The sequence below is a fragment of the Phyllobates terribilis genome, unplaced genomic scaffold, assembly GCF_046119375.1.
Source record: "Phyllobates terribilis strain yellow unplaced genomic scaffold, ASM4611937v1 Scaffold_4__5_contigs__length_816908805, whole genome shotgun sequence".
In the NCBI taxonomy this organism is placed as follows: domain Eukaryota; kingdom Metazoa; phylum Chordata; class Amphibia; order Anura; family Dendrobatidae; genus Phyllobates; species Phyllobates terribilis.
The window spans coordinates 812,001,406-812,027,549 of NW_027362764.1; the positions used below are offsets into that span (position 1 = coordinate 812,001,406).

At 47.5% G+C, this 26,144-nt stretch overlaps 1 protein-coding gene across 3 annotated transcripts in view; it reads right to left on the minus strand.

Moving 5' to 3' along the window:
• The window catches only part of LOC141266140 (uncharacterized), a 236,973-nt gene that overhangs the window by 172,394 nt on the left and 38,435 nt on the right, over positions 1-26,144 (minus strand). For 2 of the 3 annotated variants that reach the window (XM_073680108.1, XM_073680103.1), the window contains exon 2: positions 18,891-18,990. In XM_073680108.1, the coding sequence (XP_073536209.1) occupies positions 18,891-18,978 (88 nt within the window). In that variant the 5' untranslated portion in view covers positions 18,979-18,990. Of the gene's footprint in view, positions 1-18,890; positions 18,991-25,564; positions 25,589-26,144 lie in introns of those variants that run through there. The other variant, XM_073680104.1, reaches the window with a different exon arrangement.

Below are 26,144 nucleotides of genomic sequence, written 5' to 3' on the forward strand. Positions count from 1 at the left end.
CACTGTGCCTGTATATAGAGCTACAGATACTCACTGTGCCTGTATATAGAGCTACAGATACTCACTGTGCCTGTATATAGAGCTACAGATACTCACTGTGCCTGTATATAGAGCTACAGATACTCACTGTGCTGTATATAGGGCTACAGATACTCACTGTGCTGTATATAGGGCTACAGATACTCACTGTGCCTGTATATAGGGCTACAGATACTCACTGTGCCTGTATATAGGGCTACAGATACTCACTGTGCCTGTATATAGAGCTACAGATACTCACTGTGCCTGTATATAGAGCTACAGATACTCACTGTGCCTGTATATAGAGCTACAGATACTCACTGTGCCTGTATATAGAGCTACAGATACTCACTGTGCCTGTATATAGAGCTACAGATACTCACTGTGCCTGTATATAGAGCTACAGATACTCACTGTGCCTGTATATAGGGCTACAGATACTCACTGTGCCTGTATATAGGGGCTACAGATACTCACTGTGCTGTTTGGTGACATGGTGCATACCACACTCAACATGGACCAGAGGAAGCAAAGGAAAGAGTTGTCTCAGGAGATTAGAAAGAAAATTATAGACAAGCATGTTAAAAGTAAAGGGTATAAAACCATCTCCAAGCAGCTTGATGTTCCTGTGACTACAGTTGCACATATTATTCAGAAATTTAAGATCCATGGGACTGGAGCCAACCTCCCTGGACATGGCCGAGGAAGGAAAACTGATAACAAATACGAATGGTAACAAAAGACGGATAATAAGAATAGTAACAAAAGAGCCCAGGGTAACTTCTAAAGAGATTAAAGGTGAACATCAAGCTCAAGGAACATCAGTGTCAGATCGCACCATCCATCGTTGTTTGATCCAAAGTGGACTTAATGGGAGACTACCAAGGAGAACACCATTGTTGAAAAAAAAAAAAATCATAAAAAAGCCAGACTGCAATTTGCCAAACTACATGTTGACAAGCCACAAAGCTTCTGGGAGAATGTCCTATGGACAGATGAGACAAAAATGGAAGTTTTTGTCAAGGCACATCAGCTCTATGTTCACAGATGGAAAAATGAAGAATATCAAGAAAAGAACACTGTCCCTACCGTGAAACATGGAGGAGGCTCTGTTATGTTCTGGGGCTGCTTTTCTGCATCTGGCACAGGGTGTCTTGAATCTGTACAGGGTACAATGAAATCTCAAGACTATCAAGGGATTCTAGAGAGAAATGTGCTGCCCAGTGTCAGAAAGCTTGGTCTCAGTCGCAGGTCATGGGTCTTGCATCAGGATAATGACCCAAAATACACAGCTAAAAACACCCAAGAATGGCTAAGAGGAAAACATTGGACTATTCTGAAGTGGCTTCTATGAGCCCTGACCTAAATCCTATTCAGCATCTTTGGAAAGAGCTGAAACATGCTGTCTGGAAAAGGCAACCTTCAACCACGAGACAACTGGAGCAGTTTGCTCATGAGGAGTCGGCCAAAATACCTGTCGAGAGGCGCAGAAGTCTCATTGACAGTTACAGGAATCGTTTGATTGCAGTGATTGCCTCAAAAGGTTGTTGCAACACAATATTAAGTTAAGGAGAACCATCATTTCTGTCCAGGCCGATTTCATCAGGTTCGTTTTTTTTTTTTTTTTTTAAATTCTGTGGAAGCAGAAAAGCAATGTCTGACTTTCATTTCTTCATTTTCATAGATTTTTAATTTATCATTACTTTTGTCAGATTTAAGTTATTTCTGTCACCATTGTGGGTTTTTCTGTCATTAAAATAGGGGTACCAACAATTTTGACCACGTGTGTATATACACATATATATTATATACACTGCTCAAAAAAAATAAAGGGAACACTTAAACAGAATATAACTTCAAGCAAATGAAACTTCTGTGAAATCAAACTGTCCACTTAGGAAGCAACAATGATTGACAATCAATGTCACCTGCTGCTGTGCAAATGGAATAGACAATAGATGGAAATTATTGTCAATTATCAAGACACCCTCAATAAAAGGAATGGTTCTGCAGGTGGGGACCACAGACCACATCTCAGTACCAATGCTTTCTGGCTGATGTTTTGGTCACTTTTGTATGTTGGTTGTGCTTTCACACTTGTGGTAGCATGAGAAGGACTCTACAACCCACAGAAGTTGCTCAGGTAGTGCAGCTCATCCAGGATGGCACATCAATGCGAGCTGTGGCAAGAAGGTTTGCTGTGTCTGTCAGCGTAGTGTCCAGAGGCTGGAGGCACTACCATGAGACAGGCCAGTACACCAGGAGACGTGGACGGGGCCGTAGGAGGGCAACAACCCAGCAGCAGGACCGCTGCCTCCGCCTTTGTGCAAGGAGGAACAGGAGGAGCACTGTCAGTGCCCTGCAAAATGACCTCCAGCAGGCCACAAATGTGCATGTGTCTGCACAAACGGTTAGAAACCGACTCCATGAGGGTGGTATGAGGGCCCGACGTCCACAGATGGGGGTTGTGCTCACAGCCCAACACCGTGCAGGATGCTTGGCATTTGCCACAGAACACCAGGATTGGCAAAGTGGCCACTGGCGCCCTGTGTTCTTCACAGATGAAAGCAGGTTCACACTGAGCACATGTGACAGACGTGACAGAGTCTGGAGACGCCGTGGAGAGCGATCTGTTGCCTGCAACATCCTTCAGCATGACCGGTTTGGCAGTAGGTCAGTAATGGTGTGGGGTGGCATTTCTTTGGAGTGGCGCACAGCCCTCCATGTGCTCACCTGAGGTAGCCTGACTGCCATTACGTACCGAGATGAGATCCTCAGACCCCTTGTGAGACCATATGCTGATGCGGTTGGCCCTGGGTTCCTCCTAATGCAGGACAATGCCAGACCTCATGTGGCTGGAGTGTGTCAGTTCCTGCAAGATGAAGGAATTGAAGCTATGGACTGGCCCGCCCATTCCTTAGACCTGAATCCGATTGAGCACATCTGGGACATCATGTTTCGCTCCATCCACCAACGTCACGTTGCACCACAAACTGGTGCTTTAGTCCAGGTCTGGGAGGAGATCCCACAGGAGACCATCCGCAACCTCATCAGGAGCATGCCCAGGCGTTGTAGGGAAGTCATACAGGCACGTGGAGGCCGCACACAATACTCAGCCTCATCAGGAGCATGCCCAGGCGTTGTAGGGAGGTCATACAGGCATGTGGAGGCCGCACACAATACTCAGCCTCATCAGGAGCATGCCCAGGCGTTGTAGGGAGGTCATACAGGCATGTGGAGGCCGCACACAATACTCAGCCTCATCAGGAGCATGCCCAGGCGTTGTAGGGAGGTCATACAGGCACGTGGAGGCCACACACAATACTCAGCCTCATCAGGAGCATGCCCAGGCGTTTTAGGGAGGTCATACAGGCACGTGGAGGCCACACACAATACTGAGCCTCATTGTGACTTGTTTTAAGGACATTACATCAATGTTGGATCAGCCTGTAGTGTGTTTTTCCACTTTAATTTTGGGGGCGACTCCAAATCCAGGCCTCCATTGGTTAATAAATGTGATTTCCATTGATGATTTTTGTGTGATTTTTTTGTCAGCACATTCAACTTTGTACAGAACAAAGTATTCAATGAGAAGATTTCATTCATTCAGATCTGGGATGGGGGATTTCAGTGTTCCTTTTATTTTTTGAGCAGTGTATATAATCTATCAGAAAAGAAAAGCAGCACTAGCAAGCAAAAATAAAAAAAAAATTGAAAAATGCGGGTCCACAGGCATACACCAAACCTTCAAATATTCCAAAAACAGCGCTCTTTTTGGCAAAAAATGTGTTGCTTTTAATGGCCCACAAGGGCTAGTGGCGACATTTCGGCTGTGTCGGTTTATTACGTCATAAACCAACTAGCAAGAACAAGAAAAACAAACAGCCTTTAGTTCAGGCAAACAAAGTAAAGTGTCCTTAGCAGGTCTATGCTTAATCAGTCCTGTGGGCACACAGGCTGCGTAACGACCAGTATCCTGGCTCGGTCTGGAGCCAACCACACACAGGAGGCCTTCGACCTCCAAACACACAGACCATGTGCCAAACAACAGCCTCCATTATATAGGCTGTTAACTACACCCAGGGGTGAGGTATGTGGGTAGCTAGACCCGCCCAACTCTCTAAACTACCCGTAACCCGGCTCCCAGGTGCACCAAACGAACCTCTTAGTGCTTACGTGCACTAGCGAAACACTCCGGGTTACATCACAGAGACAAGCCAACTCTGTCACACATACCTCCCATTGACTATGTGACCATTAGCCACCTTACATACCTCCCCCCTCTGCCTAAAGCTGTGGGGCTTGGCACTTTCTACTACCAGACAAGGGATTCTCGAGAGGGCATCGGCATTACCATGTAGCTTCCCTGCTCTATGCTCTACATGGAAGTTGAAATCTTGCAGGGTTAAGAACCAGCAAGTGACCCTAGAATTTTTAGTGTGGGGCATGGTCGGATACCAATCTAAAACTTACGTCCTACCAGATAGTACCGTAATGTGTCCACCGCCTACTGTATGGTCAAGCACTCCTTCTCTATGACCGAACAATTCCTCTCACATGAGGACAGCTTCTTACTCAGGTAGAGAACATGGTGCTCTTCCCAGTGTATCTCCTGGGAAAGGACTGCTCCTAAACAGACATCTGAGGCATCCATTGGAAGTATAAACTATATCTTAAAGTCGGGGGCCATTTGGCCATTGCCGATTTCGTCCCCTTAAGGAGGTCAGTGAGGGGTGCGGCCATCATGGCGAAGTTTGGGATGAACCTCCTGTAGTATCCCACGATCCTCAGGAAGGCTCTTACATGCTTTTTTAACAGAGGTCTCGGCCAGGTTCGGATTGCCTTCACTTTACTGATTTGGGGTTTGAGCTCGCCTCTACCCACTGCATAACCCAGGTATTTGGCTTCTTCTTTCCCCAAGGCACATTTCTTCGGGTTTATTGATAACCCCGCTTACCTTAGAGCATCAAACACCGCCTGGACCTTTTTCAGATGACTCTCCCAGTCCGGGCTGAAGATAACAATATCGTCCAGGTATGCTGTGGCGTATTGCTTATGGGGCGCAAGGATTCGATCCATGGCTCTTTGGAAGGTGGCAGGGGCCCCCTCCAGTCCAGACGGCATCCGGACATACTGGATGCATCCATCCAGTGTAGAAAACGCAGTCTTCTCCTTGGCCCCCTGTGCCATGGGGATGTGCCAATATCCCTTAGTCAAATCCAAGGTGGTTATGTACCTTGCTGGCCCAAGTCTCTCAATCAGCTCATCGATGCGTGGCATGGGATATGCGTCAAACTTGGAGACTTCATGCAGAACCTCCATTCACCATCAGGCTTTGGGACCAGGACAATCGGGCTCGACCAACCGCTGTTGGATTCCTCAATGACCCCGAGTTTCAACATACACTACACCTCCTTGGAGATCACTTTTCGTCGGGCCTCCGGAATTCGATAGGGCTTCACGTTTAACCGCACATGAGGCTTCGTCAGAACTTCATGTTCTACGACCTTTGTGCACCCCGGCAATTCCGAGAAAACGTCCTTGTTCTTCTGGAGCAACTCCCGGCACTGTTGTTTTTGGGCCTTCAACAGTGTCTGGCTTGCCCAGCAAGCACAGAGTTTCAGCTGGCTCTCTGTCTTGCCATCTGTATCAGAGTACTGGGCACTCAAAATTGCCTTCCACTGCAGGAATCTCCTGCCTTTCAGCAGAGTAGCTTTTATACTCACACAGCACATGCAATCTGTGTTTGATAAAGGCCCGAGTGTATAAGGCCGAAACGTTACATTCACTTTGGATTGCTTCATAAAATAATGAAATAAAGATTTTTTTTGCATCAAATTTGTGCATAATTTTGAGTGCCGAGTACTCTGATACAAATATTCATAGGGTGGAACCTTTACTCGAGCACCATTCACACGGAGTGCCGTATACTTATCTGATTGTATTCTCTGTCTTGCCATAGCTTGATGAGACCCCGCGGATGTCGGTCATACAGGAGTCCAAATGGCGAGAACCCCGTAGAAGCCTGTGGAACCTCTCAGATGGATAACAACAGATGAAGTATGAGACCGTCCCAGTCTCTTCCATCCTTTTCTATGGCCTTCCTTAGAATACTCTTCAGAGTCTTATTGAACCTTTCCACAAGGCCACTGTCTGAGGATGGCATACTGAAGTCCTCAGTTGGGAGATTTGCAGGACTTTGCATAACTCCCTCATCACCTTACTCATAAAAGGTGTTCCCTGGTCGGTCAGGATCTCCTTTGGTAAACCTGTTCGGGAAAAAACGTGGACCAACTCGCGGGCTATACTCTTTGTGGAGGAGTTTCTCAGGGGACGCGCTTCAGGATAAAGTGTGGCATCATCCAGGATGACCAGTATATATTGATGCCCACGAGCAGATTTAACCAGGGGACTGACCAAGTCCATAGCAATTCTTTCAAACGGCACTTCAGTAATGGGCAATGGCACGAGGGGACTTCGAAAGTGAGAGGTGTGGGAAGTTAACTGGCACGTAGGGCAAGACCTGCAATACTTCAATATTTCCCGGTGACACCCGGGCCAATAGAACCTTTTCACGATCCGTTCCTGCATTTTTTCCACACCCAGATGTCCCCCCAAGACATGTGAATGGGCCATGTCCAACACCTTCCGTCTATAGGGGCCTGGCACTATTAACTGTTCCACACACTCCTCCCTCACTTTCGTGACCTGGTACAACTCCCCACTCATCATAAAATGGGGAAACCTTGTGTCAGCTCCCGGCTCCTGTGCAACCCCATTTATGACAGTGACATTATTCAAGGCTTCCTTCAGTGTTAGGTTCCCATGTTGGGCAGACCCAAAATTCTCGCTGGTAACCCCCAACTCTGGAATGTCAGACTCAGGGGGCACTATCTCCTCATCCCCCACAAGGACACAAAAGGCAAACCCGTCTGGCTCTGGGTGTGGTGATACCTCAAAGGTTAACTGGTTTCTTATCTGAACCAGCGAACCCGTAACCCTTCCCCCACAGATCCCAAAATAAAACAAAAGTCAGGACCTATAATAATAGGGTGCAACAAGTCCTAAACGACGCTGACCTCGTGGGACTCAGTACCGTGGGCCGTTTCAATGTCCATTCTGGCCATAGGGTAGTCCTTAGCATCACCATGAATGCACCATATGCTGACTTTTTTCCCCAGGATCAGTGGGAAAGGAAGGGTGGCCCTCACAAGGATCACAAGACTCCCGAAGTCCAGCAGTGCCGTTAGCTGCCGCCCAGGACACACTTGTGACCCCTGGCTGGGTGGACCAGTTCACACTGCAGGCCGGATACGCGTAATATGAACAGCGGCATCCTACGCTGCGGTCCATCTGCTCGGGGGTCAGGGGACAATGGGCGGCTATATGGCCTGGTCCGTGGCACCTCCAGCAAATAACATCACCTGTAGGGACCTTGGGCAGTACCTCCCTCGCCCCTCTGGACCTTGGATGCCCCTCCCCCTTTTGGGCCCCCGCCCCCTGTTGGGACCCTTAGTATGGAGTAGGCTGCCTTCCCAAGGAACCCTCAACCCCCTGGTATCTCTCGACCAGTCCAATCAGTTCATTGGCATTCCGGGGATCACCTTGGGCAACCCAAGTCTGTATTGGCTTCGACAGTGAATGTACAAAGCGGTCCATCACAACTCGCTCCACCATCCGTGCAGGTGTAGATGACTGACTGCAGCCACTTCTGGACCAGGTGCAAAAGGTCAAACATCTGGGAGCGAGGGGGGTCCATCGCGGTGATACGACCATTAGTGGACCGGCTGCACCCCGATAGTCACGGTCACCCCCGAGAGTGCCAGAATCTCAGTTTTTAACTTGCCATACTCTTTGGTGCCCTGCAAAGCTAAATCATAGCATGCCTTCCGGGGCTCCCCCGTCAAGTATGGCACCAGTTCCTCTGCCCACTGATCTGGCGTAAGTTTCTCCCTCTCGGCGACCCTTTCAAACCCTGCCAGGCAGGCCTTAAAGGCATCCACGGGATAATTTTCTGCAAGGCCCATCTTACTGCCTTCCGGATGTGGGCGTCATCAGCCGGACCTGCGGTTGCCAAAACCTACATCTGCTGCCGCTGTTCCTGCTGGATCTGCTGTAACAACAGCCGGTTGGTCTCCTGGTGCTGCGTCTGGACCAGGTGTTTCAGCAGGTCCTCCATTTTGTCTGGAGATGCTTGCTGGTTTGTTGCAGACTTTACCCAGGACACGCAGTCCCTTTTGTAGCAGTCACACGTATCTGCTGGGAACGCTGCCCGCAAGTCTAACACCAATTGTAGGGGTTTTACTCACTTGGGTGTGACGGGAGAAAAACAGGGAGCATGTGCCATTAAAAGTCCATGTCGGTTTATTATTTCATAAACCAACTAGCAAGAAAAAGAAAAACAAACAGCTTTTAGTTCAGGCAAACAAAGTAAAGTGTCCTTAGCAGGTCTCTGCTTAATCAGTCCTGTGGGCACACAGGCTGCGTAACGACCAGTATCCTGGCTCGGTCTGGAGCCAACCACACACATGAGGCCTTCAACCTCCAAACACACAGACCATGTGCCAAACAACAGCCTCCATTATATAGGCTGTAAACTACACCCAGGGGTGAGGTATGTGGGTAGCTAGACCCGCCCAACTCTCTAAACTACCCGTAACCCAGCTCCCAGGTGCACCAAACGAACCTCTTAGTGCTTACGTGCACTAGAGAAACACTCTGGGTTACATCACAGAGACAAGCCATCTCTGTGACACATACCTCCCTTACCTTTATATCTATCTATCTATACCCACACACACAGTTGTGCTCAAAAGTTTACATACCCCGGCAGAATTTTTGCTTTCTTGGTCTTGTTTCGGAGAATATGAATAACATAAAAACTTTTTATCCACTCATGGTTATTGGTTGGGTGAAGCCATTTATTGTCAAAACTACTGTGTTTTCTCTTTTTAAATCTTAATGACAACCAAAAATAACCAAATGACCCTGATCAAAAGTTCACATACCCTGGTGATTTTGGCCTGATAACATGCACAGAATTTGACACAAATGGGTTTGAATGGCTAGTAAAGGTAACATCCTCACCTGTGATCGGTTTGCTTGTAATCAGTGTGTGTGCATAAAAGCTGAGTAAGTTTCTGGGATCCAAACAGACTCTTGCATCTTTCATCCAGACACTGATGTTTCTGGATTGGGAGTCATGGGGAAAGCAAAAGAATTGTCAATGGATCTACGGGGAAAGGTAGTTGAACTGTATAACACAGGAAAGCGATACAAAAAATATTCAAGGAATTGATAATGCCAGTCAGCAGCGTTCAAACTGTGATTAACAAATGGAAAATCAGGGGCTCTGTAAAAGACAAACCACGGTCAGGTAGACCAGCAAAAATTTCGGCCACAGCTGCCAGGAAAATTGTTTGGGATGCAAATCCACAAATAACATCAGCTGAAATTCTGGACTCTCTGAAAACTAGCGGTGTAGTTGTTTCAAGATGCACAATAAGGAGGCACTTGAAGAAAAATGGGCTGCATGGTCGAGTCGCCAGAAGAAAGCCACTACTGCACAAATGCCACAAAATATCTCGCCTACAATACGCCAAAACAGCACAGAGACAAGCCTCAAAACTTCTGGAACAAGGTAATTTGGAGTGATGAGATCAAAATTTAACTTTTTGGCCATTGCCTCTTCAGAGAAAAAGAGGACTTGTACTCTATAGCGCCACCCATTGGAAGTAGCAATCCTACAAGTCACAATCAACCCTTTAACGAGTCGTGCAATATGACTTAGGATAAAAGCCAAATCAGAATCTCAATTTGCAGACACGGTGTTTCGGGCTGTTGGCCCTCGTCAGTGCAAAAGTATGAGATCTGATTTGGCTAGGTGAGAGGCTCTGGACTGAGGTCTAAAGGGTAGCGTTTCTCCTTTTGGAGAGTGACACCAGCTCTGGCACGTCAAGGTAAGAAAGCCATCATCTGCCTCTGTCAATATCTGACAGTGGAGCTTATAGCATGTGGTGCGGGAGTGTGCCATTCAAGGTGCCCGTCAGCCCCCCCAGGAAAGTGATCGAGGTGGCGATTGGTTGCTATGGCAGCCAGGAGTCTGTCTGCCATCATGGTACTCCTATGAAGACTATACTGTGTGCTTTTCACTATATACTGCAATATTGTGGTATTACAGTGTAAGTGATGACAGGCTGAAGTCTGGGGTAAGATTACACGATGGACAGCACATAACAAAAGGAAGAGAACAACGGCCACATGTCCATGAACGCCAACACAGAAATGTATATTGTCATGAACGGCACCGGCAGGATCACACAATATCCCACCGCTGCCACCAATTTGTCAGGGAAATTCCAACACACACAGAGGGACGACACAGGGGAGATCACGCAGTATCTCACCGTGCCGTCATGCTGTCCGTATTTCGTCCGGAGTCGCGAGCACGCGATCCAGACTACTCTCTATGTAGGTATCGGAATCCGTGTTTAATGCCCTCCGTACGGTCACTGTCAGCTTCACGATAGCCCAATTATTAATACTCTCTACCACCAGCGGCCGAGTTTGAAATATAATACTGGCCTGGCCGGACGCCTGCGTTTTGATAGCGTATATGGCTTCGGGGAAGGGAACGATTTCAGAACAAAAGAAACAGGAACTATTAAATTTTATATTTAATCCAAAAGGGAGGCAGTGTTTAGGAAAAATATATACAAGGGAGACATTAAAATGCATACGCAGTTACATAAAATAAAACAGGGTAAAAAGAAGACAACTTACTCTATACGATCACGGAGATGATTCAATATAGGTGGAGGAGGGGCTCCCCGGTTGGAGTATGCTGTTATTGAACAGGACCCGTTGCTTATAATTCTTATTCCCTCCTGGCAATGAATGCTCCTGTCTTCTCCATGGATTCTCTTATACCTAAGGGGAGATCTGGCCACACGCCCCTTGTGGTGACATGTGAGCCGGTCTCCAGCCTGTACATTTTTATTAAAAACGCTAACTTCTGCGATAACTCACCACTTGTTGATCGCAGAAGCTTGCAAACTACGCCTTTTTTTCCATTATGATTTTATCTTTATTTAGATATCACACATCACATAGCTGCAGTCTGCTATTCTGGTGTTTTTGCGCTGCAGCTCCCTGATTTTGGTTACAGCCCTGGAAAAGTACCTACACATTCCTGGGCTGAATGGTCACTACACATATGGGTCCCGTTACTGTCGGACCTATGGAATTCATAATATTTCATAGTTCATATCGGAGTCAGTGCGTCTACAAATTTCCCTTTGAGGCTCGGGTAGCAGCCTCACGGGTACACGCAAATTAGTGCAAGCCTGCGTTTTAATTACCTCCTGCGTCTTTCAGAGACAAGATGCTTGCTTCCTAATGAAGTTATAACACTCCTTGGCTGGCCCTGTTTGCATTAGCTATTTCTCAGGCGTGTGCTAATTGGGGCTTTTGTGATGAGCAGAAGGGGAATAAAGGAGGGGGGTGAACATCTATGTCAGGCAGATATGGATGAACATTTCCCTGATATTAATATTTCCCTGACATATATATTCTATTAGCAATCACAAACCAGGGAATATCATTGGCCACGAGGTGCAACCACAGCATCATGGTCTGCAATATCCAGCCTGAACGTGGTGGGACAACGACTAAACATCTCCCGGCCATGTAAGGACTATGTAACTAAAAAGAGGGATGGGCGAAGCCTCCACCATAACCCGACCTCAAACCAAAGGAGATGGTTGGGATGAGATGAATGCAGAGTGAAGACAAAGGTGCCGACAAGCGCTCAGCACCTCTGGGAATCTCATTAAGAATGATGGAGCAATTCAAGGGGACAACTGATGAAGCGGCTGAGAGAAGCCTGGGGGTATAAATCAAATATCAGAGTAATGAGGGGCCCATGAGGAATCTGAGCTGTAAGACATGGCGCGTGTCACACGTCTGCGGCATTCAGTCTACAATGTGCACATTCCAGTAACAATGAGGGGAACATCTGCATGAATGGGGGAAAGCCTAAACGTTGGATAGGTAGATGGGGATAGACTACATTGAGTCGCTGACCGTGATCAGCATTGACACCTCTGTTGCAACATGGTCTTTTAATGTCAAACACCGGGATGTCACCCCCCCCATTAATGATCATTTGAGGAGTGTCATTTTTCATCTTGAACCCTGGTTGTGACGCCATGACATTTTGGCTTGTGCTTACACAGAACCTTCCCAGGCCTCCTCTGACTTGGAAGTTCAGGCCTAGTGTGAGAAGACCTGTGAATTCAGCAACAGCGGCAGGGATCTGAAGACGCGAAGACGACTGGTCCGGTGACCGAGTACCGGAGGCGCCACAGAGGCGAGAAGAAGTCATGGTTTTCATTTGTTACATATTATGTCTATTATACTCTGGAGAGACCCCAGAACATAAAAGAGATTTAATTCACAGAGAAAAACAATCGCCACAAAACGAGTTTCCCAGGAAAACGCATCAACAAGCAAATTCAAATATTGCCTGATCCACTTATCTCTAGTAGCTTTTCTTATTTATTAGTGTGAGCCATACTACTCTAATTACTTAGTAGTAAGCTACTAGAGATAAGTGGATCAGGCAATATTTGAATTTGCTTGTTGATGCGTTTTCCTGGGAAACTCGTTTTGTGGAGCAGATAATAGAAATATAGAAGAGTTTACCTCTCCACTCAGCAGATAATAGAAATATAGAAGAGTTTACCTCTCCACTCAGCAGATAATAGAAATGTAGAAGAGTTTACCTCTCCACTCAGCAGATAATAGAAATATAGAAGAGTTTACCTCTCCGCTCAGCAGATAATAGAAATAAAGAAGAGTTACCTCTCCACTCAGCAGATAATGATAAAAATATAGAGGAGTTTACCTCTCCGCTCAGCAGATAATAGAAATGTAGAAGAGTTTACCTCTCCACTCAGCAGATAATAGAAATGTAGAAGAGTTTACCCCTCCGCTCAGCAGATGATAGAAATATAGAAGAGTTTACCTCTCCGCTCAGCAGATAATAGAAATAAAGAAGAGTTACCTCTCCGCTCAGCAGATAATAGAAATGTAGAAGAGTTTACCTCTCCACTCAGAAGATAATAGAAATATAGAAGAGTTTACCTCTCCACTCAGCAGTTGACAGAAATATAGTAGAGTTTACCTCTCCACTCAGCAGATAATAGAAATATAGAAGAGTTTACCTCTCCACTCAGAAGATAATAGAAATATAGAAGAGTTTACCTCTCCACTCAGCAGATAATAGAAATATAGAAGAGTTTACCTCTCCACTCAGCAGATAATAGAAATTTAAAAGAGTTTACCTCTCCACTCAGCAGATAATAGAAATATAGAAGAGTTTACCTCTCCACTCAGCAGATAATAGAAATATAAAAGAGTTTACCTCTCCACTCAGCAGATAATAGAAACATAAAAGAGTTTACCTCTCCGCTCAGCAGATAATAGAAATATAAAAGAGTTTACCTCTCCGCTCAGCAGATAATAGAAATATAGAAGAGTTTACCTCTCCACTCAGCAGATAATAGAAATGTAGAAGAGTTTACCCCTCCGCTCAGCAGATAATAGAAATATAGAAGAGTTTACCTCTCCACTCAGCAGATGATAGAAATATAGAAGAGTTTACCTCTCCACTCAGCAGATAATGATAGAAATATAGAAGAGTTTACCTCTCCGCTCAGCAGATAATAGAAATATAGAAGAGTTTACCTCTCCGCTCAGCAGATAATAGAAATATAGAAGAGTTTACCTCTCCACTCAGCAGATAATAGAAATATACAAGAGTTTACCTCTCCACTCAGCAGATAATAGAAATATAGAAGAGTTTACCCCTCCGCTCAGCAGATGATAGAAATATAGTAGAGTTTACCTCTCCACTCAGCAGATAATAGAAATGTAGAAGAGTTTACCCCTCCGCTCAGCAGATGATAGAAATATAGAAGAGTTTACCTCTCCACTCAGCAGATGATAGAAATATAGAAGAGTTTACCTCTCCACTCAGCAGATAATGATAGAAATATAGAAGAGTTTAGCTCTCCGCTCAGCAGATAATAGAAATATAGAAAAGTTTACCTCTCCGCTAGGCAGATAACAGAAATAGAGTAGAGTTTACCTCTCCATTCAGCAGATAATAGAAATATAGAAGAGTTTACCTCTCCACTCAGCAGATAATAATAGAAATATAGAAGAGTTTACCTCTCCACTCAGCAGATAATAGAAATATAGAAGAGTTTACCTCTCCACTCAGCAGATAATAGAAATATACAAGAGTTTACCTCTCCACTCAGCAGATAATAATAGAAATATACAAGAGTTTACCTCTCCACTCAGCAGATAATGATAGAAATATAGAAGAGTTCACCAAGAATAATGAGCTTCACATGTGTGGATTAAAGATCTCTTTTGCCAGCCTTTTCTGACTATTTAAGACCCTCCCCAAACTTGTGAACAGCACTCAGACATGGTCAACATGGGAAAGACAAAGGAGCATTCCAAGGCCATCAGAGACAAGATCGTGGAGGGTCACAAGGCTGGCAAGGGGTACAAAACCCTTTCCAAGGAGTTGGGCCTACCTGTCTCCACTGTTGGGAGCATCATCCGTAAGTGGAAGGCTTATGGAACTACTGTTAGCCTTCCACGGCCAGGACAGCCTTTGAAAGTGTCCTCCCGTGCCGAGGCCAGGCTTGTCCGAAGAGTCAAGGCTAACCCAAGGACAACAAGGAAGGAGCTCCGGGAAGATCTCATGGCAGTGGGGACATTGGTTTCAGTCAAAACCATAAGTAACGTACTCCACCGCAATGGTCTCCGTTCCAGACGAGCCCGTAAGGTACCTTTACTTTCAAAGCGTCATGTCAAGGCTCGTCTACAGTTTGCTCATGATCACTTGGAGGACTCTGAGACAGACTGGTTCAAGGTTCTATGGTCTGATGAGACCAAGATCGAGATCTTTGGTGCCAACCACACACGTGACGTTTGGAGACTGGATGGCACTGCATACAACCCCAAGAATACCATCCCTACAGTCAAGCATGGTGGTGGCAGCATCATGCTGTGGGGCTGTTTCTCTGCCAAGGGGCCTGGCCATCTGGTCCGCATCCATGGGAAGATGGATAGCACGGCCTACCTGGAGATTTTGGCCAAGAACCTCCGCTCCTCCATCAAGGATCTTAAGATGGGTCATAATTTCATCTTCCAACAAGACAACGACCCAAAGCACACAGCCAAGAAAACCAAGGCCTGGTTCAATAGGGAAAAAGTCAAGGTGTTGGAGTGGCCTAGTCAGTCTCCTGACCTTAACCCAATTGAAAACTTGTGGAAGGAGCTCAAGAATAAAGTCCACATGAGACACCCAAAGAACCTAGATAACTTGGAGAAGATCTGCATGGAGGAGTGGGCCAAGATAACTCCACAGACCTGTGCCGGCCTGATCAGGTCTTATAAAAGACGATTATTAGCTGTAATTGCAAACAAGGGTTATTCCACAAAATATTAAAGATAGGGGTTGTATAATAATTGACACACACTTTTATGTTTAAAATGTAATAAAATTCAACTGAGCAACATAACTTTTTGGTTTGTAAGATTTATGCTTCTGTTCATAAAACCTACTCTCGTTTGCAGTTTGAAGGCTCTAACTTATTTGCATCTTATCAAACCAGCTAAATCTGCAGGGGGTTGAATACTACTTGTAGGCACTGTAACAGAAATATAGAAGAGTTTACCTCTCCACTCAGCAGATAATAGAAATATAGAAGAGTTTACCTCTCCACTCAGCAGATAATAGAAATATAGAAGAGCTTACCTCTCCACTCAGCAAATAGAAATATAGAAGAGTTTACCTCTCCGCTCAGCAGATAATGATAGAAATATAGAAGAGTTTACCTCTCCACTCAGCAGATAATAGAAATATAGAAGAGCTTACCTCTCCACTCAGCAAATAGAAATATAGAAGAGTTTACCTCTCCACTCAGCAAATAGAAATATAGAAGAGTTTACCTCTCCGCTCAGCAGATAATGATAGAAATATAGAAGAGTTTACCTCTCCACTCAGCAGATAATAGAAATATAGAAGAGTTTACCTCTCCACTCAGCAGATAATAAAAATATAGAAGAGTTTACCTCTCCGCTCAGCAGATAATGATAGAAATATAGAAGAGTTTACCTCTCCACTCAGCAGATAACAGAAATATAGAAGAGTTTACCTCTCCGCTCAGCAGATAATGATAGAAATATAGAAGAGTTTACCTCTCCACTCAGCAGATAACAGAAATATAGAAGAGTTTACCTCTCCACTCAGCAGATAATGATAGAAATATAGAAGAGTTTACCTCTCCACTCAGCAGATGATAGAAATATAGAAGAGTTTACCTCTCCACTCAGCAAATAGAAATATAGAAGAGTTTACCTCTCCGCTCAGCAGATAATGATAGAAATATAGAAGAGTTTACCTCTCCACTCAGCAGATAATGATAGAAATATAGAAGAGTTTACCTCTCCACTCAGCAGATAATGATAGAAAAATAGAAGAGTTTACCTCTCCACTCAGCAGATAATAGAAATATAGAAGAGTTTACCTCTCCGCTCAGCAGATAATAATAGAAATATAGAAGAGTTTACCTCTCCACTCAGCAGATAATAATAGAAATATAAAAGAGTTTACCTCTCCGCTCAGCAGATAATAGAAATATAGAAGAGTTTACCTCTCTGCTCAGCAGATAATGATAGGAATATAGAAGAGTTTACCTCTCCACTCAGCAGATAATAGAAATATATAAGAGTTTACCTCTCCACTCAGCAGATAATGAGAGAAATATAGAAGAGTTTACCTCTCCGCTCAGCAGATAATGATAGAAATATAGAAGAGTATACCTCTCCACTCAGCAGATAATAGAAATATAGTAGAGTTTACCTCTCCACTCAGCAGATAATAATAGAAATATAGAAGAGTTTACCTCTCCACTCAGCAGATAATAGAAATATAGAAGAGTTTACCTCTCCACTCAGCAGATAATAATAGAAATATAGAAGAGTTTACCTCTCCACTCAGCAGATAATAATAGAAATATAGAAGAGTTTACCTCTCCGCTCAGCAGATAATAGAAATATAGAAGAGTTTACCTCTCCGCTCAGCAGATAATGATAGGAATATAGAAGAGTTTACCTCTCCACTCAGCAGATAATAGAAATATATAAGAGTTTACCTCTCCACTCAGCAGATAATGAGAGAAATATAGAAAAGTTTACCTCTCCGCTCAGCAGATAATGATAGAAATATAGAAGAGTTTACCTCTCCACTCAGCAGATAATGATAGAAATATAGAAGAGTTTACCTCTCCACTCAGCAGATAATGATAGAAATATAGAAGAGTTTACCTCTCCACTCAGCAGATAATAGAAATATAGAAGAGTTTACCTCTCCACTCAGCAGATAATAATAGAAATATAGAAGAGTTTACCTCTCCACTCAGCAGATAATGAGAGAAATATAGAAGAGTTTACCTCTCCGCTCAGCAGATAATGATAGAAATATAGAAGAGTTTACCTCTCCACTCAGCAGATAATAGAAATATAGTAGAGTTTACCTCTCCACTCAGCAGATAATAGAAATAGAGTAGAGTTTACCTCTCCACTCAGCAGATAATAGAAATATAGAAGAGTTTACCTCTCCACTCAGCAGATAATAGAAATATAGAAGAGTTTACCTCTCCACTCAGCAGATAATGATAGAAATATAGAAGAGTTTACCTCTCCACTCAGCAGATAATAGAAATATAGAAGAGTTTACCTCTCCACTCAGCAGATAATAATAGAAATATAGAAGAGTTTACCTCTCCACTCAGCAGATAATGAGAGAAATATAGAAGAGTTTACCTCTCCGCTCAGCAGATAATGATAGAAGTATAGAAGAGTTTACCTCTCCACTCAGCAGATAATAGAAATATAGTAGAGTTTACCTCTCCACTCAGCAGATAATAGAAATATAGTAGAGTTTACCTCTCCACTCAGCAGATAATAGAAATATAGAAGAGTTTACCTCTCCACTCAGCAGATAATAATAGAAATATAGAAGAGTTTACCTCTCCACTCAGCAGATAATGAGAGAAATATAGAAGAGTTTACCTCTCCACTCAGCAGATAATAGAAATATAGTAGAGTTTACCTCTCCACTCAGCAGATAATAATAGAAATATAGAAGAGTTTACCTCTCCGCTCAGCAGATAATAATAGAAATATAGAAGAGTTTACCTCTCCGCTCAGCAGATAATGAGAGAAATATAGAAGAGTTTACCTCTCCACTCAGCAGATAATAGAAATATAGTAGAGTTTACCTCTCCACTCAGCAGATAATAGAAATATAGTAGAGTTTACCTCTCCACTCAGCAGATAATGATAGAAATATAGAAGAGTTTACCTCTCCACTCAGCAGATAACAGAAATATAGAAGAGTTTACCTCTCCACTCAGCAGATAATAATAGAAATATAGAAGAGTTTACCTCTCCACTCAGCAGATAATAATAGAAATATAGAAGAGTTTACCTCTCCACTCAGCAGATAATAGAAATATAGAAGAGTTTACCTCTCCACTCAGCAGATAATAATAGAAATATAGAAGAGTTTACCTCTCCGCTCAGCAGATAATAGAAATATAGAAGAGTTTACCTCTCCACTCAGCAGATAATAATAGAAATATAGAAGAGTTTACCTCTCCACTCAGCAGATAATGAGAGAAATATAGAAGAGTTTACCTCTCCGCTCAGCAGATAATGATAGAAATATAGAAGAGTTTACCTCTCCGCTCAGCAGATAATAGAAATATAGAAGAGTTTACCTCTCCGCTCAGCAGGGAGATGATCTCCAACGTGAGGTGTAATATTCTTCTGGTCGTGTCCCTCTTGTCCTCGTCCATGGTTTCTCATTCAGGAGAAGGCCTGTTATGGAAGAGAATATAGGAGGAACTTATTATGTGGCGACTCGTGAACAAAGCTCCTATTTTGGAGGAAGCCTTGTCGCCCGTCTACGCCGGGGGTCATTCAGACGTTCCCTTCTCCCGTATGTTTACTATTCATAGTTTTCACAGATAAAACATACATCCATTATTGGGGGCTGTTCACATGTACGGCACATATACCGGGGCAGGAGACGGCAGCGATGCCGGAGATTCACTTCTATTATGTGGAATCATTTATTTTCCATTTTCCCATGCCGCTAAAGACACAGGAGTCGTATTTGGGGGGGTATGGGTTAAATGTGTGAGGAGACAGTATGGGAGGGACAAAATGTATGAGTGGACCATCAGATTAATACCATCCCCCACACTATTAATGGTGCTTTAACCCCTTAGTTACAGCCAATAGGACTTAAAACTAACCAGAGATGAGAATAGTGCCCCCTACAGGTGAGTATGTGAGGTGTGACAGGGGCTGTCATTCCTCACCGTCTCTTAACAGTGTTTGTACCAAGTGTATGGCTTTATTATATTTGTGACTATATTAATGTGAATCTGTATTGTTTCAGAGGCAGTAATGTACACAGTTAATGTGATGTATTGTGATTAATGTGTAATGTTATTCATGTATATGAATATAGGTATACAGTGGGGAAAAGTATTTAGTCAGCCCCCAATTGTGCAAGTTCTCCCACTTGAGAGAGGCCTGTAATTGACGTCATAGGTCGACCTCGACTATGAGAGACAAAACGAGAAAACAGATCCTGAAAATCACATTGTCTGATTTGGAAAGAATTTTTTTTCAAATTTTGGTGGAAAATAAGTATTTGGTCAATTACAAAAAAGCAAGATTTCTGTCTCTCACAGACCTGTAACTTCTTCAAGAGGCTCCTCTATCCTCCACTCATTACCTGTAGTACTCGCTCCTCTGTCCTCCACTCATTACCTGTAGTACTGGCATCTGAACTTGTTATCAGTATAAAAGACACCTGTCCGCAACCTCAAACAGTCACACTCCAAACTCCACTATGGTGAAGACCAAAGAGCTGTCGAAGGACACCAGAAACAAAATCATAGCCCTGCACCAGGCTGGGAAGACTGAATCTGCAATAGACAAGCAGCTTGGTGTCAACTGTGGGAGCAATAATTAGAAAATGTTAGACATACAAGACCACTGAATCTCCCTCGATCTGGGGCTCCACACAAGATCTCACCCCGTGGGGTCAAAATGATCTCAAGAACAGGGAGCAAAAATCCCAGAACCACACGGGGGACCTAGTGAATGACCTGCAGAGAGCTGGGACCAACGTTACACAGACTACCATCAGTAACACACTACGCCGCCAGGGACTCAGATCCTGCAGTGCCAGACGGGGCCCCCTGCTTAAGCCATTACATGTCCGGGCCCGTCTGAAGTTTGCTAGAGAGCATTTGGATGATCCAGAAGAGTATTGGGAGAATGTCATATGGTCAGATGAAACCAAAGTAGAACTGTTTGGTAGAAACACAACTCGTCGTGTTTGGAGGAGAAAGAATGCTGAGTTGCATCCAAAGAACGCCATACCTACTGTGAAGCATGGGGGTGGCAACATCATGCTATGGGGCTGTTTCTCTGCCAAGGAACCAGGATGCCTGATCCGTGTACATGAAATAATGAATGGGGCCATGTATCGTAAGATTTTGAGTGCAAACCTCCTTCCATCAGCAAGGGCATTGAAGATGAAACGTGGCTGGATCTTTCAGCATGACAATGATCCCAAGCACACTGCCAGGGCAACGAAGGAGTGGCTTCGTAAGAAGCATTTCAAGGTCCTGGAGTGGCCTAGCCAGTCTCCAGATCTAAACCCTATAGAAAACCTTTGGAGGGAGTTGAAAGTCCGTGTTGTCCAGCGATAGCCCAAAAACATCACTGCTCTAGAGGAGATCTGCATGGAGGAGTGGGCCAACAGACCAGCAACAGTGTGTGCCAACCTGGTGAAGACTTACAGAAAACTTTGACCTCTGTCATTGCCAACAAAGGAAATCTAACAAAGTATCGAGATGAACTTTTGTAATTGACCAAATACTTATTTTCCACCAAAATTTGAAAAAAAATTTCTTTAAAATCAGACAATGTGATTTTCAGGATTTGTTTTCTCATTTTATCTCTCATAGTTGAGGTCGACCTATGATGTCAATTACAGGCCGACCTCATCTTTCTAAGTGGGAGAACTTGCACAATTGGTGGCCGACTAAATACTTTTTTTCCCCACAGTATAGTTTAGGGTTTAGTTAGTGATAGATAAGCAGGGATCGGCCTATTAGTGTATAGGATTTAAGGCATAGTTTAGGACATGAGAAGTTCAGCGCATGTTGTTAGAGGGTAGTGACTTCAGCTAAGTGGTGATGGTGAAGTTTGCCCAGCAACCAACAGAGACAGTTGGTGATTGGGCCAGAGAAGAGCAACGGTTTTTCTTTTTCCAGTCAGTCAGAGATGTATTTGTTGGTTGTAGTATTGCAGTATGTGCAGGAGGGATAACTGAGAGGAGTGGAGAAGTTCAGGGCCAGTGGGAAGAAGGTCGACAGTGATGCAGCAAGAGGCAGAGAAAGACAGAAGCAGCAGTATAGAAAAAGCGGAAAATGCAAGGAAACTTCCCTAAACATCCGGGTCTACGGCCCAGAGAAGGCGTGGATGAGCCAGCCTTACTCACTTCCCAAGAAGGGGAAACGGACGGGACATCCCTATAGTAAGCGGAACTGGGTTCTGGAAAGCTGCGGTACCGGGTGAATCAAACCTGGGAAACAAAGAGTTAGGAGTAAATGGGGTACTGAAGACTGAAACTCTGTCTGATGTACCCCAATGTGCTGTAAAGGAGACCAAAACTGAACTGAACGTTGACAGTAAAATGGTTTTGTTAAAAACAAAAAACAAGAGTCTGTGCTTGATTGTTTGCCTGCAGCTGTGGTCGGAGTCCCAGAGCAGATGGCACCCTCAAGGAAAACTGAGTTATTGAATATACACAAACTACACGAAAAACAGGACTTTATCATTTATTTATGGGGTGCCAGGGTGTGGGAGGAGAACACCAGCTCCTCGCCACGACTACCACCCTGTGCCCCTCCCAGCAGAAGCTGTCGGCGGTCCACTATGGCTGACACTGCATCAGTCACGATTCGTGTTGGCAGCAACCATAGCCGTTTATGGTGAGGGGCGCAGTTTTTATAATGGTGTCACTTTGCGGGGGTTTCTAATATATAGGAACCCCAATTAATTTCAAATCTGAACAAGTACCTAAATAATACGTTTTGTAAATTTTTATTTTTTTAAAGGAAATGAAAAACTTCTGCTACAATTGTAAATCTTCTGACATCCTGAGAAAATAAAGGAACATTTTACAGACGGCGCCGACGTGAGGGACATGGGATTAATTAACTATAAATTGTGTGGTCTGGCTGTCTGGATTACAGGGATAATCAAAGTTTGCAAATTGATAAAAATATATCAGAAATTGATAAATTTCTAAATATTATGAATAAACGCAAAATATATCGATCTAAATTTACCATTGACATAAAATATAGCGGGTCACGAAAAAATCTCAATCAATAGGATGTGATGAAATATTTCAGTTATCGGCACTAAGTGATATGTTAGATTTGAAAAATGTGGCCTGGTCACTAAGGGGTTAAAACCGCATCTCTTTACACAGGAAAATCCCCTGACACAACTGACCTAACCCTCCCCTGAATCTGCTCCCTCCAATCATCTGTCTCCACATCCTCCATGTACTCGTGCGTGCGTGCACTGGCCGGGGACCGGGTCACACGCGCGCGTGCGTGCGTGCACTGGCCGGGGACCGGGTCACACGCGCGCGTGCGTGCACTGGCCGGGGACCGGGTCACACGCGCGCGTGCGTGCGTGCGTGCACTGGCCGGGGACCGGGTCACACGCGCGCGTGCGTGCGTGCACTGGCCGGGGACCGGGTCACACGTGTGCGTGCACTGGCCGGGGACCGGGTCACACGCGTGCGTGCGTGCACTGGCCGGGGACCGGGTCACACGCGTGCGTGCGTGCACTGGCCGGGGACCGGGTCACACGCGTGCGTGCGTGCACTGGCCGGGGACCGGGTCACACGCGTGCGTGCGTGCACTGGCCGGGGACCGGGTCACACGCGTGCGTGCGTGCACTGGCCGGGGACCGGGTCACACGCGTGCGTGCGTGCACTGGCCGGGGACCGGGTCACACGCGTGCGTGCGTGCACTGGCCGGGGACCGGGTCACACGCGTGCGTGCGTGCGTGCACTGGCCGGGGACCGGGTCACACGCGTGCGTGCGTGCACTGGCCGGGGACCGGGTCACACGCGTGCGTGCACTGGCCGGGGACCGGGTCACACGCGTGCGTGCACTGGCCGGGGACCGGGTCACACGCGTGCGTGCACTGGCCGGGGACCGGGTCACACGCGTGCGTGCACTGGCCGGGGACCGGGTCACACGCGTGCGTGCACTGGCCGGGGACCGGGTCACACGCGTGCGTGCACTGGCCGGGGACCGGGTCACACGCGTGCGTGCACTGGCCGGGGACCGGGTCACACGCGTGCGTGCGTGCGTGCGTGCACTGGCCGGGGACCGGGTCACACGCGTGCGTGCGTGCGTGCACTGGCCGGGGACCGGGTCACACGCGTGCGTGCGTGCGTGCACTGGCCGGGGACCGGGTCACACGCGTGCGTGCACTGGCCGGGGACCGGGTCACACGCGTGCGTGCACTGGCCGGGGACCGGGTCACACGCGTGCGTGCACTGGCCGGGGACCGGGTCACACGCGTGCGTGCACTGGCCGGGGACCGGGTCACACGCGTGCGTGCGTGCACTGGCCGGGGACCGGGTCACACGCGTGCGTGCGTGCACTGGCCGGGGACCGGGTCACACGCGTGCGTGCGTGCGTGCACTGGCCGGGGACCGGGTCACACGCGTGCGTGCGTGCACTGGCCGGGGACCGGGTCACACGCGTGCGTGCGTGCACTGGCCGGGGACCGGGTCACACGCGTGCACTGGCCGGGGACCGGGTCACACGCGTGCGTGCGTGCACTGGCCGGGGACCGGGTCACACGCGTGCACTGGCCGGGGACCGGGTCACACGCGTGCACTGGCCGGGGACCGGGTCACACGCGTGCACTGGCCGGGGACCGGGTCACACGCGTGCACTGGCCGGGGACCGGGTCACACGCGTGCGTGCGTGCACTGGCCGGGGACCGGGTCACACGCGTGCGTGCGTGCACTGGCCGGGGACCGGGTCACACGCGTGCGTGCGTGCACTGGCCGGGGACCGGGTCACACGCGTGCGTGCGTGCACTGGCCGGGGACCGGGTCACACGCGTGCGTGCGTGCACTGGCCGGGGACCGGGTCACACGCGTGCGTGCGTGCACTGGCCGGGGACCGGGTCACACGCGTGCGTGCGTGCACTGGCCGGGGACCGGGTCACACGCGTGCGTGCGTGCACTGGCCGGGGACCGGGTCACACGCGTGCGTGCGTGCACTGGCCGGGGACCGGGTCACACGCGTGCGTGCGTGCACTGGCCGGGGACCGGGTCACACGCGTGCGTGCACTGGCCGGGGACCGGGTCACACGCGTGCGTGCGTGCACTGGCCGGGGACCGGGTCACACGCGTGCGTGCGTGCACTGGCCGGGGACCGGGTCACACGCGTGCGTGCGTGCACTGGCCGGGGACCGGGTCACACGCGTGCGTGCGTGCACTGGCCGGGGACCGGGTCACACGCGTGCGTGCGTGCACTGGCCGGGGACCGGGTCACACGCGTGCGTGCGTGCACTGGCCGGGGACCGGGTCACACGCGTGCGTGCGTGCACTGGCCGGGGACCGGGTCACACGCGTGCGTGCGTGCACTGGCCGGGGACCGGGTCACACGCGTGCGTGCGTGCACTGGCCGGGGACCGGGTCACACGCGTGCGTGCGTGCACTGGCCGGGGACCGGGTCACACGCGTGCGTGCGTGCACTGGCCGGGGACCGGGTCACACGCGTGCGTGCGTGCACTGGCCGGGGACCGGGTCACACGCGTGCGTGCGTGCACTGGCCGGGGACCGGGTCACACGCGTGCGTGCGTGCGTGCACTGGCCGGGGACCGGGTCACACGCGTGCGTGCGTGCGTGCACTGGCCGGGGACCGGGTCACACGCGTGCGTGCGTGCGTGCACTGGCCGGGGACCGGGTCACACGCGTGCGTGCGTGCACTGGCCGGGGACCGGGTCACACGCGTGCGTGCGTGCACTGGCCGGGGACCGGGTCACACGCGTGCGTGCGTGCACTGGCCGGGGACCGGGTCACACGCGTGCGTGCGTGCACTGGCCGGGGACCGGGTCACACGCGTACATATACAGATACTGGCTGGTGACTGGGTCATACATGTACCATGGCAGATCGGCTCACTTGGCTACTTAACGAGGTGGTCACAGGAATGCTTCTCATTTAAATTTTTAACTGGTTTATGAAAACGGGCTTCATAAACCAGTCCAAAGAAAAAAAATAGACATTCAGTCTTCTTGACATAATCAAAACAGCACTCACTATAGTCCATATAACTGCAGGGCTCGTCAGCACAGGAAACAGGATTCAGCTCTGTTTAGCAAGAGCGCAGCTCTGGAGGTCAAATCCCCTCCAGAGCACACAGTACAATCATTAAAGTCTAAAGCCTTCACCTTTACCTCCTGGACTTTGCTCTAGGGTGGAGATATGGCGAACAGCCATCCCACCCACCTCTTCACCTGTTTATAATAGAACTGGGCCCGTCATGACCAATTAATCCCCCTCAGAACATAAACCTGGAAGTTTTGCTCCAGCATGTTATATCACTGAAGCAAATAACCTCAGTGAAACATCTCTCCTCCAGAAAATTTAACAGTGACCTTCTTACGTGCACTGGCCGGGGACCGGGTCACACGCGTGCGTGCGTGCACTGGCCGGGGACCGGGTCACACGCGTGCGTGCGTGCACTGGCCGGGGACCGGGTCACACGCGTGCGTGCACTGGCCGGGGACCGGGTCACACGCGTGCGTGCGTGCGTGCACTGGCCGGGGACCGGGTCACACGCGTGCGTGCGTGCGTGCACTGGCCGGGGACCGGGTCACACGCGTGCGTGCACTGGCCG